The 19,858-nt window shown below is 35.7% G+C and overlaps 1 protein-coding gene and 1 pseudogene across 1 annotated transcript; one reads left to right on the top strand and one right to left on the bottom strand.

Annotated features, from left to right (window-relative positions):
• Positions 1–13,315: 13,315 nt before the first annotated feature.
• Positions 13,316–14,074, bottom strand: LOC132651043 (zinc finger protein 180-like; the record flags this gene model as incomplete). The annotated part of the gene is made up of 1 exon (XM_060376355.1): positions 13,316–14,074. A coding segment is annotated over one exon (759 nt), but the record flags the coding sequence as incomplete, so codon positions are not given.
• A 2,056-nt stretch (positions 14,075–16,130) lies between these two features.
• On the top strand, positions 16,131–16,562 carry LOC132651068 (single-stranded DNA-binding protein, mitochondrial-like; annotated as a pseudogene).
• Positions 16,563–19,858: the final 3,296 nt, after the last annotated feature.

Consider the following 19,858-nt stretch of genomic DNA (forward strand, 5'->3'; position numbering starts at 1 on the left):
TTCTATTTTGTGGAATAATTTAGGTTGAATTGGAGTTAGCACTTCTTTGAAGGTCTGGTAGAATTCTGTGCTGGAATCATATGGTCCTGGGCATTTTTTTGGAAGAGAGACTTATGTGACTGCTTCTATTTCCTTGGGGGATATAGGACTATTCAATCTTTCTGCCTAATCTTGATTTAATTTTGGTAGATGAAATCTATCAAGAAAATTGTCCATTTCATTTAGATTTTCAAATTTTGTGGCATATAGGCTTTTGTAGGATGACCTAATGGTTGTTTGGATTTCCTCAGTGACTGTTGTTATGCCCCCATTTTCATTTCTGATTTTGCTGATTTGGATAGTTTCTATTAGCCTTTTAGTTAGTTTCACTAAAGGTTTGTCTATCTTGTTGATTTTCTCAAAGAACCAGCTCTTGGTCACATTGATTCTTTGAATTGTTTTCTTTGTTTCTAATTCGTTGATTTCAGCTCTGAGTTGGAATAAGTGATCCAATCAAACAATGGGTATAGAGCTAAACAGAGAATTCTCAATAGAGGAATATTGAATGACAGAGAAACACTTAAAGAAATGTTAAGTATCCTTAGTCATCAGGGCAATGCAAATCAAAATGACCCTGAGATGTCCCCTTACACCCATCAGAATGGCTAAGATCAAATGCTTATGTGACAACACATGTTCGAGAGGATGTCAAGAAAGGGGAACCCTCCTCAATTGTTGGTGGGATTGTAAACTTGTACAACCACATTGGAAATTGATCTAGTGCTTTCTCAGAAAACTGGGAACAGTGCTACCCCAAGACTCAGCTAGATAGCTCCTGAGGACATTATCAGAAAGATGTTCAACCATGCAACAAAGACATTTGCTTAACCATGTTTGTAGCAGCTTTATTCATAATAGCCAGAATCTGGAAGCAACCTAGATGTCCTTCAAAATGGAGCAATGGATACAGAAATTGTGGTACATTTACACAATGAAATACTACTCAGGTATTAAAAACAAGAAAATCATGAAATTTGCAGGCAAATGGATGGAACTAAAACAGAGCATGTGGAGTGAGGTATCCCAGAAGCAGAAATACAGGTATGGTATATACTTACTCATAAGTGGATATTATCCATATAATATGGAATAAACATACTAAAATCTACAGACCTTAAAATGGTAAACTATAAGGAAGACCCCAGGGAAGATGCTTAATTTTCATTCAGAAAAGGAAACAGGATAGACACCAGAACCCATAGAAGAGAAATAACAGGATGGGAGCCTTCACAAATGTATTCTAATTGACTCCACTCAGCAGGCAATCAAAATAGATGCAGAGAGCTACACACAAACTTTGGATAGAGCAAGAAGTGGGAACTAGAAGAACCCAAAGGGGGGAAAAGCCATACAAGGAGACCAACAAAGCCAAAAAAATCTGGGTCCAGGGGGGGCTGCAGGGACTGATGCATCAACCAAAGACCATGAGAGGACCTAGATACCCTGCTCAGAGGTAGCTCATAGACAGCTCAATTAACATATGGGTTCCCTAGCAAGGGGAGAAGAGGGAGTCTCTACCATGAACTTAATTGCCTGCTTTTTGATCACTTCTCCCTGGTGGGACAACTTAGCCAGCCCTCACAGGAATAGGATACACGGAGACCTAATAGGACCTGATAGGCTTCAGTTAGACAGTAGGGGGAGGTGGACTTTGCCTATCAGAGGACTAGAGAAGAGGGATAGGGTCAAGGGAGGGAGAGTGGGTGGGACCTAGAGATGACGGAGGGGGCTACAATTTGGATAGAAAGTAAATAAATTGTAAAAATTAATGATGAACATGGGTGACAGAAGGAATAAAAAATACAACACAATTGGCTGAGAAACACAAAAAATACTCATCATCTTTAATCATAGATCTAGCTAGAAAAAAGAACTTAGGCAACCAATACTTCAAATGACAAATATTGTATGTTTAGTGTCCTTCTTGGCACTATAGTAAAAGAGAATGTGATAGGATGCATACAATATCATTGGAAATCTTTCTTCATGGAATGAACATGGAGTGACTTGTAGGAGTTGAGATGTTGATTTACTTTCTCCCCACAGATCAGCAGGAATGTATCCCTTGCTGAATTTAAGAGTACCCAAACCTTGAGAGAAACCAGTCCCTGCCCATGGCAGTGACCTTCCTGTCCTTTGAGGATCTTCTGGTGTTGGCCATGACCTGCATGGCTTTGTGCTAATCTGTCAGCACAGCTATAGTTTTGGGGATCTTTCTCAAGCACCATGACTCACCCATCATTAAGTCCAATAACCACACTATAATAAAATACCTTAGTGTCTTCAAATAAAATTATTTACCCCTACTTTTAGTAAGTTTATATAAAATGTATATCTAACCATAACTAAAAGAGACCTTCATTTAAGCAATGTTATATAGATACACCCTATTTCAGAATAGAAACCACTTCTGAAAAAAACATTTTAGTAAGGTATACCTGTTACTTTTTAATTCGTGGACATATAAGTATTCAAATTTTAATTACATAACAGTAATTGTGATAAATAATACAGGTACTATATACTTTTCCCTTAGTATTTTATTTTTCTGGAGGAAACAGGAATTAAGTTGACAGTTGACATCTTCTGTTGGACAGGCAAAACCTTGATCTCTGGCAAAGGGAGCTTGCAAAATTGTACATCCACAGTGGAAATCAGTGTGCAGAAATCTCAAAATGATGAAAATCAATCTACCATATGAACCACTTATAACTTTCCTTGACATATGCACAATGGACTCAACATACTCCTTCAAAAATATTTTCTCAACCATACTAATTGCTATTCTGTTCACAATAGGTACAAAATGGGAACACCTAAATATCTTTCAACTGATATAGATAAGTGAAATGGTATGCACATAAGTAGATAGAAATATAAATGACGATATTGATTTAGGTAACTCAAATCCAGAAAACAGATATCACATATCTTATCTACTCTGAAGCATATAGCTCTAGATCTTCAGTTGTGAGTATTCACGCTAGTGTGAAAGAAAAGAGTGTGGCAAAAGACTGGGGACCAGCCCCAGCAGTTGATAGTATCCAGAGAAGAGGGAAGGATAAGGCAGGGCAGATATGAGTCAGACATGGTTGTCTAAAGAAACTGAGAGTCTTGATTGACTAGCAGTCAGAGTACTTCTTTATTTAGACAGAACTTAGTAATAAAGATAGATTCACATTATGATAAAATATAGATTATATCCCTTTTTGTCCCCAGACAGGTGTTTTAACTGTCTCTTGGTCATAAATTTAGTTATCATTGATAAACCGTATCTTTTACTATCATTTTTCCTCATCAACCCCTAATCTGACATTTTTGAGAATCTGGAGGCATATTTGCCACGGCCTGAAAGCCCATTCTCAGGTTGGAAGCATTCTCAGATTCAATGGCAATAGATAGAAAATCTTTAAACCAGCGTGGGCATATTGCTTTGTCCCAAGAAATATATTATCAAATTTTAATGGACAGCCTCAAGAGAAATAATTTAGGCCAAAGCAGCAACAATCATTATTCAGTTCCTGGGATAATGTAATGTCTATACCTCATATCTTTTAGAATTTATTTATGTGCTAAATTAAGTATTCTTTAATTATTTTGGTCATACAACATCATAGTGATACTGTGCAAGCTGATATTTCTAGGAAAATGAGGTCCTAATACCTCACTTTTAAAATAATTTTTACAAAACATTCTTTGTCCATCATTATAGACCCTAGTGTAGGTGAAGATGTCTCCAGCCATTCATTGACAGTTCTGTAAAGTCATTGAGGGGCATACCATATGTAGCTCCTAATCTTATATGCCAAGTAATCATCAGAGGATACAGAAGTACAAGGTATTTAATCTCAAATACTATCAACTCTCCAAGCTCTAGAAACTTTGTTTGCCTTTTTAAGAGTATGTTGTTCTGATTATTTTCTTCTTGAGGAAGCACAGGGGTAGGTTTTGCAAGACTATCTTGGAGCTGAAGTCTCATAAGGAGTTTTCTGCCATTTTTATGTGAGTTACAACTTCCACGAGGAAGACATTCATGTAGGCCAGATAATTGATATTTCCTCTAAAAGTGAGAGGGGCAGTCTGCTCAGAATTTTTCTGGGGAAGCTTAGAAGCAGTACCACAGAGTGAAGACATAAATGATTCATTAAAAAATTTCCCATTGCTCCAAAGGCCCCAGGCTGTACAAGTACTGAAAGCCCTTTAAGCATGTAGCAAGCAGAGATCAAGACCAAGCCTGAAAGATAGCATGAGCTGCATATTGTAACATGCAGCTCAGCTATGCTGGATCTTTGTCAAATAGCTGTGCTGATTTCATGGCTTTAACTGTATATGAACTTTGGTGAGGTTTTAATCCATTTGGAGGTGATTTTATGTGAAAATAAGCTCCTATTTCTATGTTTCTACATATATACATCTAGTTTGGTCAGTACCATTTATGAAGATTTTATCTGTTTTTCCAGTGTGTATTTCTAGCTTTCCAGTGTGTATTTCTATTTTTGTTATAGTGCTAGTGCATTTACATAATCAAATATTACTCAGATATTTAAAAAATCAAATCATGAAACATGAAGGTAAATGCACATTTGCAGGTAACTGAGAGTAAGAGAACCTAGACCCCAAAAGACAAATAGGGTATGTATTTGCTTTTACATATATATTAGTTGCAAGATGTATGATATGCAAGCAACTGAACATAATACCACAGGGGATACATACAGATTAAGAACTGGAGGTTAGGGGAGGTAGAGATTTCTCCACAGGAAAAGGAAATAAAATACTTGGTACAAATGGAAGGTGGGCTAAAAAGATAGAATTGAAGGGGATTGGGCAAGGAAGAGGGGAATAAAAGGTAACATGAGGAAAGACAGGAAAATTTGTTTTTTCATTTGTTTGGTACAGTGGAAACCTAATGCAATAGAAACTTTCTAAAATATATACATATAAGAAGACAATAAATATGAAATCGCCACACAAGAAGAAAGTCCCAACTGGAAATCTCTGGTAACTAAAGTAAGCATCCAGTACTGGTAATGGGTTATATTTAACTGAGGTATTGGCCAAAGTGGTGTGATTGTAATGCCAAAACAATACAGGCTTTTGCCAAGACTATAGGCTGCTCTCCACAAATTGAATGCAGTGCCCTCTTGCTGGAGACAACACTTACACTTACATGGAACATAGATAAATAGAGCTTGTGACTACATAGAACCATCACGTCTGCATTCTAGCAACTTTTGTATGGGAAGTACTCTGCAACTACAAGAGAAGAAATATAAATGCTAACCCAGCTACCAAACTTGTGAACTATAACATGTCCTACCTGTATGACAATATTAGTGCAACAGTTGTAGGAGTAGATAACCAATCTATAGTTTGACTTAAGGCCCACTTCACATGATAGAATCCACACCTGACACTGGTTTATTGATCAAGAAAAAGAAATTACATAGCCCATGGTTCTAGGGAAAAAGCAAATACTATGTTCTACTAAAAGTATTAAAATGACCCTTGCCATCATTCTGCTATACTCATAGACCAGTATCTTGTTCAGCCATCATCAAAAAAGTGTCATCCTGCATCTGCTGGAGACAAATTCAGAGGCCCATAGAGAAAATAGACAGTCAGTGAGAGACCTCAGAATATGCTCTTCAGGCTCTTCAGTAATTCAGCCAGAAGAGGGTAAGAGCTAGAAAAGATAGAGGATATCAAAGAACAAAGCACTACAAATTAAGAGGACTGAAGAATAGATAAACTGTGAGAGACTGAGGCAGCATGCACAAGGCCTTTAGTGTTCTGTCCCTAGCCCTATCTCTAATTGATAAGTGCTTCCAAATGAAAATGTACTTTTCTCCAAGGGACACTCATTTTATCCAAGGGACTACTCTTAATTTTATTTTTAAGAGTACATTCCAAAAGATAGATGGCCAAAAATTTCCCTCACTGGCAAGTTTGGATTCTCATGTCCTAGAATTCTGGCATGCATTTAAAAATTTTTTTATCATAGTTCTCATTTTAATTTGCTGAAGATTTTTTTTCTATTTTTAAAGCTACATGTCCTCTGTGTGTATACCATTGTTTCAAGTTTAATATTTTATGAGATTCATATATGAACAAGTCTGCATCATTTCCCAACTTGGGCTCTTTTACTTTCTTTTTTCCTACTCAGATGTGTTTGCTTTTTTCTTTTTGTTATTTTATTTTCTTATTCTACATTATGGACCTCCTTGTTTAATATGAAGGTAAATTTAGACAGGATAGAAGGGGAGATGGGAAAGAGTTGCCAGGATTAGAGGAAGGGAAAACTTTAATCCGGATGAATATATAAGTAAAGTGACTATTTTTAAAAGAAAAAAAGGAGAAGGAGGAGGATGAAGAGAAAAAAAAGAAGGAAGAATTGGAGAAAGAAGGAAAGCAGGAGGAGATTAGAGAAAGGAAAAACTTTAATCTAGGTGAATATATAAATAAAGTGACTATTTTTAAAAGAAATAAAGGAGGAGGATGAAAAGAAAGAAAAAGAAGAAGGAAGAGTTGGAGGAAGAAGAAGAAGAAGAAGAAGAAGAAGAAGAAGAAGAAGAAGAAGAAGACAAAAATTTTGTCAAAAGAAATGTTAAAGAGCCATGCACAAAAGATCCAGAAAATCTAAAATGTAAAAAAAAGTAATTTATGAATAATAGAAATAGAAAAAGAAGAAAAACATCACATCAAAATCCTAGAAAATATTTTCAGCAAAATAATAGAAGAATGTATCCTTAACCTAATGAAGAAGGGGTAGCCTATAAAAGTACAAAATATATATAGAGCAACAATTAAAGTGTACCGAAAAGAAATTGTGCTCAGCACATAAAATCAAAACATTAAATGTAAAGAAGAGTATATTAAACAAAGAAGGGATATGAAAAGCTACAAGTTGAAAATCCTAAGTTGCATATCAATTCAGGCTCTTTAGAATAACTCCTGATCTCTCAAGAGAGATTCTAAACCTAGAATGGCTGAGTCAGATTATATATAATCTTTGAGGGACCCTTATTCCTATATCCAGTAAACTTTCAATAATAAATGAGGAATAAAGATATATTGCATAATAAAACCAAATATGAGCAGTATCTCTGTAAAACTTCACTACAGAAGCCAATCGATGAAATACTCCAATCTAAAGTGTTAACCACACCCAAGACAACACAAAGAATGAATCATCCCAATCATCAAATCAGAAGGCAAAAACCCCCACCATAACTACAAAATAAAGGGAAATAATAAACATTGCTCATTGAAATCTCTCAACTTGGATGTTCAATTCTCCAATAGAAAGACAGGAACTAACAGAATGGACTAGACAACAAGTCCATTCTTCTGCTGCATCTACTGAACACTCTTTATCATCCAGGTTGGACAGCATCTCTGTGTAAAAGGATGAAAGGAGACCGTAGAAGAAGGTGGGCCAAAAAAGAAGTTTAGGGGAACTTTATTTTATATAGTTCACACAAACAAATACTAAAATTCTTGAGTCAATTTAAAAGAGAGTATTACTGTACACACTGAATGAGGAGTTCCACCATTATCCATATGAAACAGATGACTTGGGCTGCTCCAGCACACATCTACACTCATGTTTACTGAAGCAAAGCTTACTGTGTGCTAAGATAGAATGGACATGATTATCCTGAATCACGAGTGCAAAATATAATATTATTCAATTTTTTTTTATTCATGGAAAACATGTACTTTTGTTTTTTGAGATTTTTAATATAATCATATTATTTCTCATTTCTCTGTTCTCCCTACAAAATCTCTCATATATCCCTCTTTTGGCTCTTTCAATTTCAAGTCTTGGGTTGCCAATAACAGCTATTACATGTATCATGCGTGTGTGTGTGTGTGTGTGTGTGTGTATGCAAGAGTGAGAGAGAACATTTAACATTTCAAGAAAGGCAATCATTTTACTTTGAAATTATGGATGAACTCAAAATGTATCATCAAAAGTTATGACCTGAACTAGACACAGAAATGAAATGTTGTCTGACTTCAGTCCTAACTGGGCCAAAAGCAGTCAGTGCTGTGAAATAAGAATTGAATAGTCAGTATTAGAACCTGAACATCAGAGTGACTTGTCAAATAACACATTTCAGTGATAAGAGGAATAATATAAAGTAATACTTCAGGGTGTGTGCATAAGAGCTATTAATATATTACATTGTTCACTTGAGAAATATTCTGTGTATATTTTTTAAATCTCAATAACCAAAATGTTATAGTTACTGTGTAAGAAATATTAATTTATTTATATATTATTTATTCTTTCATCAATTTTCCTTCCATTTTCACCCTCCTGAGTTTTGAACAATCATTCTTTGCTCTTTTGAAAATTGAAGCCACTTTTTCATAAACTATTTTTACACACTTAACACATCAAAATTTGATTTGTAAAATATTTTACAATATTATATTACTAGGAATATATAACAAACCACTGAATTTTATCAAGGGTATTTATTATATACAGTATTACAGGAAAAAGGAAAATGTGAAGAGATGAAGTGCTATTCTTTGTAGTTGTTTTTAAGGGACAGTTGCCTGAGTCCAGCCATTTCAGGAAAAAAAAAAAACTCATTTTTTTTCTTTTTATTGATTATTACAATTTATTCACTTTGTTTTCTGGCTGTAAGCCCTTCCTTTATCTTCCACCAGTTACAACCTACCTCCCTCTTCTACCCCTGTGCCTCTCTCCTAGTCCACTGATAGGGGAAGTCCTACTTCCCTACTATCTTATCCTAGTCTATCTTATCAAGTTTTACCAAGAATGACTGCACCCTCTTCCTCTGCAGCCTGGCAAGGCTGCATCTTCCAGGAGTAGGTGATCAAGGAGCCTTCCACTGAATTCATGTCAGAGACAGCCCCTGTTACCCTTAATATGGAACTCACAAGGAAACTGAGATACTTATGAGCTACATCTGAGAAGGGGTTCTAGGTGTTCTTCATGCATGGTCCTTGGTTGGAACAGGACTCCCTGGGTATATATTTTTTGGCTCAATTGGCCTCCTTGTGGAGGGCCTCTCACATCCAGGTCTTTTTAGCTTCTGAATCTTCCATATTAATCCATGCTTTCTGCACAAAATTTAGCTATGAGTCTAACCATCTGCTTCAATACCCTGCTATGTTGGTTCTTTCAGAGGCCCTCTGTGGTAGTTTCCTGCCCTGCTCCCTATCTTCCCCCATTACCAATGTCTATCCTATTTGCCCTTCTGAATGAGGATTAAGCATCTTCCTTAAGGTTTTTTCCTGTTGTTTAGATCCTTTAGGAGTATAGATTTTAGTATTTTTAAACCTTAAATTATATGGCTAATATCCACATATAAGTGAGTATATACCATGAGTGTCTTTCTATTTCTGGATACCTCACTCAGAGTGATCTTTTCTAGTTGCATCCATTTTCCTGCTATTTTCCTTGCTTTTAATTGCTGAATAGTATTGCATTGTATAAATGTGCCACAATTTCTGTGTCCATTTCTTGGTTTGGGGACATCTAAGTTGTTTGCAGATTCTGGGTGTTGTCAATAAAGCTGTTATGAGTAGAGTTGAGCAAATGTCTTTGTTGTATGGTTGATACTCTTCTGAATATATGCCCAGGGTTGGTTTAACTGAATATTCTAGTAGCACCATTCACAACTTTCTGAGAAAGCACCAGATTGATTTCTAAAGTGGTTGTACAAGTTTACTTTCCCACCAGCAATGGAGAAGGGTTCCCCTTTCTCCACATCCAGTCCAGCTTGTGTTGCAGATGATATGATAGTACACATGAATGACCTTAAAAATTCAACCAGATAACTCCTACAACTAATAAACACCTTCAACAAAATGGCTGGACTCAAAATTAAATTTAAAAAATCTGAAGCCCTCCTGTATACAGAAGACAAATGGGCTCAGAAAAAAAATAGGGAAACAAATCCCCTTTACAAAAGCCACAAATAACATAAAGAACCTTGGTGTGACTCTAATCAAGCAAGTGAATGACTTGTATGAAAAAAAAAGAACTTCAGGGAGATATCAGAAGATCTTCCATACTCCAGGATTGGAGGATTAACATAGTAAAAATGGCCACTCTACCAAAAGAAATCTAAAGACTCAATGCAATTCCAATCAAAATAGCAGCACAACTCATTACAGACCTTGAAAGAACAATTTTCAGTTTCATATGGAAAAACAAAAAAACCAGCATTGATTTAAAAAAAAATGCCTGCACAATAAATATTTTCTGGAGGTATCTTCATCCGAGATCTCAAGTAGTACTATAGAGCAACAGTAATAAAAATGGCATGGTACTGGCACCTGTACTTTAAATCTTGAAGGGGTGTGCATCTACTCATTAATCGTTTTTATTAAATCACATCAAGAAGCTGAGGAGAAAAACAAATATAGGGGAATCAACTGTTGTCTCAGTTTTAGACCCAGTTTGCGGGTGCCCAGACAGCCAATGCTACCTTGGCTATTGTTTCAGCTCATCAACCTTAAAACATCCCTGGCTTTACTATTAATAGTGTACTTTTATTAACTTTAAATTGTTCTCTAAGATTTTTACACCAGAGCCATCAGCAAAAACATCTTCCTGACCTTGTTAAACAATCTCTTTTACCAAATTCTTTCTAAGTATAATGCTCATTGCTAACAATCTACATCTATGGCTCCTTTCAAGGGCAGTGGTTCATTCATTAATCTGCTCCAGTAAACATGTGAAAAGAGATCAAGCATTGTTAATTTTAAATGCCAGTGATATTGCCCAGTGACAAGCTAAAAGACTTCTTAGATTTTTCATACAACTCATGTTATGAGTTATATGGGCATCATAAGGGCAACAAGCAGAGCTATGCTACATAAGAGCCCAAAGTATTCAGGACAAGCAGTTCTTGGGATTATTCTTCTCCAAGAGAAACTCATTGTGACTATGCTAACAGGGGAACCACATTCAATGAGTTCTACTGCTGTTTTGCTGTTGCTCCTGCATGACTCTTGACAGGACCAGGTAGCCAAAATAGTTTGCCTATATATGGGTGTCTTTATATTGGTGAGGGCCTGAGAAGGAGAATTCAGGATATTGCATGGGTTATACCAGCCTGGAGGATCAGATAACATGGAAGACCAGAAGGATTGCTGGGAGAAAATGGCAGGTAGCTTTGATTTGATATGTTGAATAGGAACCTCTGCCGTTAGTTCCAGGTTTGAATCCTACTTCTATGGTAACATAAACTTCAGAAAGAGCATCATGTTCTCCATTGGGTTATGATTATCAAGTGAGCCCACAAGGAAGAAAGGTGGCAAAGACAAAGATTCTGTTTTTCTTTTCCCCAACCCCCATCCCTAGTCCATTCAAAAGGGGAGTTGCCCTCTGCAATCCAACCATACCTTAGTGGAACACTTCTCAGCTATTAAAAACAGGGAAATTTCCACTCTTATTTCTTTTCCATAGGCCACTGTACTCACCTCAGAAGATTTCATACAATGAAGCTTGCCTGAAAACTTACTGTGACATAAACACTAGGTATAACTCATTTTAAAGAGTCCCACCCCAATACACTGTTTTATTTACCATCTCATATCCAGAAACATGTGAAATTTGAAATGCTCTGAAGTCTGAAATATTTTATCACAGGCATTTCAGAGAATGTGATTGTCTTGCTGCCTGGAGGGCTGTTTTCCACCAGCCCAGGAAGGCATGAGTGGTAGAAGATGAGTAGTATAAAGCTTGGAAAGCCTGCAAGGATAACAGAGCTTTATCTGTTATACTTGGCAACCACCTCAGAAAGTAAGGTGGTTATCTTACTTTATCTGTTATCTGGCAACCACCTCAGAAAGTAAGTTCAACTTTAATTATAGAAAACAGAAAACAGAGGCTTATATCCCTTGGGGAGTGCCTGCGATGCTCGAAGTATAGGTGTAGATAATTGTTTAATACTAGGCAATTCAAGGATGCTCAATTTGCATTAAACAGCACATTCCTAGTATATGAATAATAATAAGAACACAGAACCAAATTATCCTATATTTGAAGGGAGGGGAGAGTTATCAGGGATCTGTGTCAAAGGCCATCTATCAAAATTGATTGGTGGTGTCCATGTCTAAAGATACTCTCCAGATGAAGTCAGGCAGAGAAAACGCACCCTTGACATGGTTACCCATCTAGGCCAGAAGCAGAGTCATACATGGAAAAGAAAGCCTCCTCCCTCATATCTCAAAATTCAGTGTGGGTTGTGATGTTTTTTAATAGTACCCCTGGAACAATAGGTATGTGTACATAAAGAAACTTCTTCAGACTGCCACTGTTGTGATACTCTCAGAGAACTTCCTGGCTGGTGTTAGTTCATTTCCTACATATTCATCCACTGAACTAAAAGATTCTTGTGTAAAGTGAGGCAATTGAAAACATTAAATGTTGAGAATCAGGATTATCAATAAGTCTTCCATAAACACCTTATTATATAATACTGTTGCGTGTAATTGATATTCACTATTCATTGTATTATTTTAAAAAATGAGTTTATTTACTTTACATTCCAATCTAAGTCTCCCCCCTTTTACTCCCCCATTACTACCCTCCATTCCTATTGCCTCTATTCCTTTTCCCCTTCAGAAAAGGGAGGTCATTTCCATTGAGCTAGTTTTACAGTTCTGTTGCATCTCAGTGGACCAAAGTACACAAAGGGCTTTCCACCTTGCTTATAGTCACAGAATTCCTCTCCAGTAAGGATACTTTTATGATGATGATGACGACTCTAGATTTGTGCAAGGCCTCACCATTTGAACACATTCATAAGTTCTCTCAAGTATGAATCCTTTCATGATGATGAAGATTGTACAAATATAGAATGATTTCACCATGTTAAAAGCACTCATAGGCTTTCTGTCCATTAGGATTTCTTTCAAGAGTTTGAAGATGATTCTAAAGTGCAAAAGTTTATTCACATTGGATGCAGTCAGACAGCTTCTTTCCAGTATGTGTTCTTTTATTTATTAAGAGATGTTATATGCAAAGGCTGTGCCACATAATTATATTCATATGGTTTCCCTCCAAAATGTGTTGTTGTCTTAGGAGATAACTGTTACATGCAAAGGTTTTATCACACTAATTACCCTCACCAGGCTTCTCTCCACTGTGTGTTTTTTCATGTTTTTGGAGACTACTTTGTTGTGCAAGGGTTTTATTATGTTGAGTACACGTATAAGGTTTCTTTCCAGTATGTGTTCTTTTATGCTGTATGAGTTTACTATTTTCTGCAAAGGCTTTACCTCACTGGTTACATTCATAAGGTTTTTCTCCAGTATGTGTTCTTTTATGGCTTAAGAGAGTACTGTTTTGTGCAAAGGATTTACCACACTGGTTACATTCATAAGGTTTCTCTCCAGTGTGTGTTCTTTTATGGTTTATGAGAGCACCGTTTTGTGCAAAGGCTTTACCACACTGGTTACATTCATAAGGTTTCTCTCCAGTATGTGTTCTTTTGTGGCTTAATAGAGTACTGTTTTGTGCAAAGGATTTACCACACTGGTTACATTCATAAGGTTTCTCTCCAGTGTGTGTTTTTTTATGTCTTATGAGATGACTGTTTTGTGCAAAGGCTTTACCACACTGATTACATTCATAAGGTTTCTCTCCAGTGTGTGTTCTTTTATGGCTTACCAGATGACTGTTTTCTGCAAAGGCTTTACCACACTGGTTACATTCATATTTTTTCTCTCCAGTGTGTGTTCTTTTATGTCTTATGAGATGACTGTTTTGTGCAAAGGCTTTACCACACTGGTTACATTCATAAGGTTTCTCTCCAGTGTGTGTTCTTTTATGGCTTAAGAGAGTACTGTTATTTGCAAAGGCTATACCACACTGGTTACATTCATAAGGTTTCTCTCCAGTGTGTGTTCTTTTATGGGTTATGAGATGACTGTTTTGTGCAAAGGCTTTACCACATAGGTTACATTTATGAGGTTTCTCTCCAGTGTGTGTTCTTTTATGCCGTATGAGATCAGTGGCATAGGGGAAGACTTTACCACATAGAGTGCATTTAGAAGGTTTCTCTTCAGTATGACTGCTTTCATGCCTGCAAAGATAATTAGCACATGTGAAAGATTTACAACAGTCATTGCATTACACTAATAAAGATATTTATCTATATGAATTAATGTCATATTTTGGTCTAATGGTAAAGGAGAATCAAATTTTAAAGTTTTATCACTTTATTCACATTCATGGTTTTTCTCTTCATTATGGGTATTTTTGAAGATCCCTGTGATGGTAAAAATATTTGTTACGTGGTTCACTTTTATACCATCATTTTTGTATACGAGGTTTTTGTTTTGTATATATGAAGAGTTTTGTAAGAATTCAGAACTTTACCACAAGAATCCCATTCACAAATTTTTGTACTGTATGAATTACACTTCATTTAAAAAGTGAGCAGGACATGCAGAAGAAGATCAAAATTCCTAGTATTCATAGTTTTTTTTTCAGCAGTATGAGTTTGCTGATGAATTCTCAGTGAAGTTACAAAACCAATTAACAGTATCCATTTATCACATTCAGCAAATCTACTCAAAGTGGGGAGTACTACAAAATCAGTTTTTCTTGGAGAAAGACAGGGACACTGCTTCTTTCAATATCCCTATGCTCATGTGTCTTACAAACATTGTGACATATGATATACCAGTTTAATTTACAATAATAATAATAAAAGTTTCCCACATTGAATTAACAGAGTTTATTTTTTGTTCATCATAGACATGTCATATAGGGATTAAGGTTTCTCCACAACAATATTCTTGATTCTCATAAGCTGCTCCTTTCAGTAAACTTTACAATATTACTGTATGAATATGAACAACACTGGTTGTACTATGACATATATGCTTATTAAAAGGTTTTGGACACATACTGATCACCTATTCAATGTATATGCCTTTTACAATATCTGAGTAGATAGAATGAGACTAAACAAATTGCCAGTTCAACTCAGTAGTCCATAATGTTCATAATATTCAAATGGTATTTTCTGTTACAACATTATTTTGTTTTCTTCTATCTTAGGGGAGTACCTTGCAAACACAAATCAGATACCTGACATTGAAGTACAAGAAAATGTGAGATTTTAATGATCATCAGTACACTTAAAGCAGTGCTGTTTATACACTGTTGCTTTTCTTTAAAACTTCCAGGACACAGCCAGGTATGCTGGTACATGCCCTTAATCCCAGCACTTGTGGTGGCAGAATCAGGCAGATCTGTGTGATTTTGAGGTCAGGCTGGTCTAACAAGCAATTCTAAGTTAAGCCACAGCTAAAAAAAACTTTTAAAAAACAGAAAATAAAAAGAAGCCAACAAACAAACAACAAACCAAAAAAACAAACTTCCAGGATACATTAAAATTTCTTAAGATTCATATCTGTACCAGGACACATTAAAATTTCTTAAGATTCATATCTGTTTCATTGTGCACATAAATTTACCTTTTATTACTTGTAGAACTTTGAAAATGTTCTTCAATATTATGATCTTCCATATTGTAGCCTAAAATATAGTACCAGAAAATATATATTATTGGAAATATCATATTATTATTAAGGAAAAACTTAAATCACTATCCTTTTTGACTCTTAGAACCATGTCTGATTTATTCACCTCATTCTACCTCATTCTCAATTGGAATTATAGAAGAGGATCAATAATAAAGTAAGAGTTGTCTTCTTATTTTAAAAGGGAAAGAAAATTTGCAGTCTTACCTATAGCAGTGAGGTTTTTACAGGTCTCTAGCATCACATCTTTGTAGAGTTGCTTCTGGGAAGGTTCCAGCAAAGCCCACTCTTCTTGGCTGAATTTCACATGCACATCATTGAAGGTCACTGAATTCTAAAATATGTGATACATGTGTACAACAGAAACAGTAGCAACAATATAAATTTATACCTCATTGGAAATATATTCACATATTTCTGGTACTTCTTTCATTTATTTTCTGACACAGAAGTACTAATGAAAGACAGTTAGGTGTTGTGCATCAGGTGAAGGAGGGGAGAAGGAAAAGCCTAAATATTAGATTGTAAGAAAAAACAAAGCCATGCTTTGAAGACCTATGTTATAGAAGTTTTATCAGTTTGTGAAACATGAATCTCAAGTAGCCAGCAGTTGGATCCTTGAGCAACCTATGAATTGGGTTCAGTTACTTGGGTGAGTTGGTCAGAACCCAGTGATGAAAGAGGTGGAAGGAAAAAAAAAAAACATAGCCACGATATTTTGTCTAGCAGCAAATGAGATGTTGTGATCAGGGGACACTGGCATCAGTCCAAAGACAATGTGGCATTGAATATTGTGTTTTGACCAGGCCTCAGGGATATGATATCAGTATGTGAAAAGGGGTGCTTGTATATTTGTAGACAGGAATGTGGACTATGGTGAATACATGGATAAAAATAATGTTAGGTGGCAATCAACAACAATCATAGCTGATAAGATCATCTTTGTGAGTGACCAGACAAAAGTAAAAGCATAGAACTCATGATTATTTTTGATAATTGTTTTGTATATTCTCCTTTCCAAATCATGTATAGTCTATTGTTGAAAAATAAAGACTAAAGCTTTTATATTAAAATGGAAGTGATAATGTTATCAATAAGTCATTCTTAGAAGAAAACTGAATAACTGTGTCATATCTGAACTTTTTCAATAAGATATAGCCTTGAAATTGACATGCCAATTAATGTGGACAAAGACAGAGAGAAGAGAGTGAAATAGAAAGAGAAAGATAGAGACAGAGACACAGAGAGAAATGAACAGATGAACAGTACTGAGTACATATCAGAGAAATTTATGAACATTTATTAAATACAAAAAATGATGGACTAGCTGGGTGTATTCAGTTATGCCTCTCATTCCATCACTCAGGAGGCAGAGGCAGGTGAATCTCATTGAGTTTGATGCCAGCATGATCTATGCAAAGAGTTTCAGGACATCCAGACCTATATTGTAAGACAGAGCCTCCCCTAAATGTCAATCAAACAAATATAATAGTTAGAAAAACCTCAGAGATCTTTACTGAAGCTCCTATAAGGAATTATACATTCAATCCAATTCTTTATGAATCTTCCAGAAACCAGCAGTGCCACAGCTTAAAGTGCAACATTAATAAGATCTTAGTAAAAGGGAATGCATGTTTAAACAGGTAAAAATAGAAAGAGAAAAATATTAGCAATGTAAATGATGATCATAAATAAGCAACATAAGGCAGGAGAGATGGCTCAGCAATGAGAAGCTCTTGTTGCTCTTGCAAATAATTGGGCTCACTTTTCAGTGTTTACATGGAACCCACTACTATCCATTGTTATAGGTTCATGAGGTCTGAGGCGATCTTCTGACTATGAGGAGCAGGGACACAGAGGTGCCTAGTCATGAATACAAGCAAAATACACATATTCAATAAAAATTAAAAAAAAACAGATCCCAGATGGCAGAGCTGATTGCACACTGTGTCTGTTCAGCATGATAGCAGAGACTGCACAGTGACCAATAGTTGGAACAGTAGGCCACAAAACACCACTGACTGTGTTTCCCAGGTGACGGGAAACCCAAAGGTGAGGGAAAAATTGGTTCCAACCTCAGACCACTGAGCTAATCTCTGGAAAAAGTTCCTGGAATGTGGTTTTCAAGCAAATGGACACAAGAAACAAGCAGGAATAGCAATTCTAATATCTAATAAAACAAACATTCAACCAAAATTAATTGAAAGGGATGAGGAAGGATACTTCAAACACATAAAAGGAAAATTGTACAAAGATGGTGTCTCAATTCTGGGCAACTATGCCCCAAATTCAAGGGCACCCATTTTTGTAAAAGAAACATTAATAAAGTTTAAAGAACATTTCAATCTGTACACATTAATAGTGAGAGACCACAAGAACTCACTATCATCAAAGGACAGAGCAGTGAAACAGAACCTAAAATGAGATATAATAACACTAATGAATGTCATGAATTAAATGGACCTACCAGATATCTAGAGAAATGTTCACCTAATCAGAAAAGAATATATCTTCTTTTCAGCACTTCATGGACCCTTCTCTAAAACTTACCATACAGTAGGTCACAAACCAGGCCTCAACAGATACAAGATTGAAGTAATATCTTGCATCCTATCAGACCATGATGGACTAAAGGTGAATCTTGACAATAACAGAAATAGCAAAAAGCCTACACATATGTGGAAACTGAACAACTCCCTACTCAATGAAATTGGGTCAGGAAAGAAATAAAGAACTTCCTATAGTTCAATGAAAATGAAGGCACATCATACCCAAACTTATGAGATGCAATGAAAGCAGTCTTAAGAAGAGATTTAATAGCACTAAGTGCCTTCATAAGCTATTGGAGACTTCCCATACAAGCAACTTAATGGCACACCTGAATACTCTAGGAAAAAAGAATCAGACACACCCAACAGGTGTAGACCACTAGATAACCAAACTCAAGGCTGAAATCAATAAATTAGGAACAAAGAGAACAATTCAAATAATCAATAAAACGAGGAGCTAGTTCTTTGAGAAAATAAAAAAAACAGACAAATTCTTAGCCAAACTAAGAAAATGGCAGAGAGACACTATCCAAATCAACCATATCTGATAAAAAGATATAACAGACACTAAGAAAATCCAAAGAACCATTAGCTGTTATGTCAAAAGCCTATATGCCACAAAATTTGAAAATAAAAATGAAATATACAATTTTTGTATTGTTTCCACTTACCAAAGTAGAATCAATATCAGGTAAAGAAATTTAATAATCTTACATCCCATCAGTGAATAGAAGCATACATCAAAAGACTCCCAACCAAGGGCCAAATGATTTCAGAGCAGAATTCTACCAGAGTTTCAAAGAAGAGAGAGTACCGATATTCTTCAAACTATTTGATAAACTATAAATGGAAGCAACATGACCAAACTCCTTTTGTAAGACTTCAGTCACCTTGATAAATCCTCAAAGACCCCAAAAAAGAAAGAGAACTTCAGACCAGTCACTCTTATGGACAATGATGTAAAAATACTCAATAAAATACTCACAAACCAAATCCAAGAACGTATTAAAGATATCATCCACCATGACCAAGTAGGCTCCATCATACGCATGCAGCAGTTAAATACATGGAATCCATCAATGTAATCCATCATATAAATAAATTGAAAAAAAAATAACCACATGATCATTTCCTTAGATGCTGCAAAAGCATTTGACAATATCCAACACTTATTCTTATTTAAAGTCTCAAAGAGTCCAAGGGTAGAAGGCACATACCTAAAAACAGTGAAGGCAATACGTGACAATCCTATAGCTAACATCAAACTAAATGAAAAGAAAGTTAAATCAATTCCACTGAACTCAGGGACATGGAAAGGCTACCCACTCTCTCCAAATCTCTTCAATACAGTATCTGAAGTCCTATCTAGAGCAATAAGACAGCAAAGGAGTTTAAGGGAGTACAAATTGAAAAGGAAGAAGTCAAAGTATCATTAGTCACAGATGAAATGACAGTATATATAAGTGTCCCCAAAAGTTCTACCAGGGAATGCCTACAATTGAAAAACACTTCAGCAAAGTGGCTAGATACAAAGTTAACAAAAAATCAGTAGCACTCCTGTATGCAAAAGACAAACTGCCTGAGAAAGAATTAGGAAAACAATACCCCCAAACAATAGCCAGAAAAAAAAAACCCACAAAGTATCTTGGTATTACCCTAACCAAGCAAGTTAAAAACCTATATGAAATAAAAAAAAAAAAAAAAAAAAAAAAAAAAAACCT

The sequence above is a fragment of the Meriones unguiculatus genome (assembly GCF_030254825.1).
Source record: "Meriones unguiculatus strain TT.TT164.6M chromosome 13 unlocalized genomic scaffold, Bangor_MerUng_6.1 Chr13_unordered_Scaffold_39, whole genome shotgun sequence".
In the NCBI taxonomy this organism is placed as follows: domain Eukaryota; kingdom Metazoa; phylum Chordata; class Mammalia; order Rodentia; family Muridae; genus Meriones; species Meriones unguiculatus.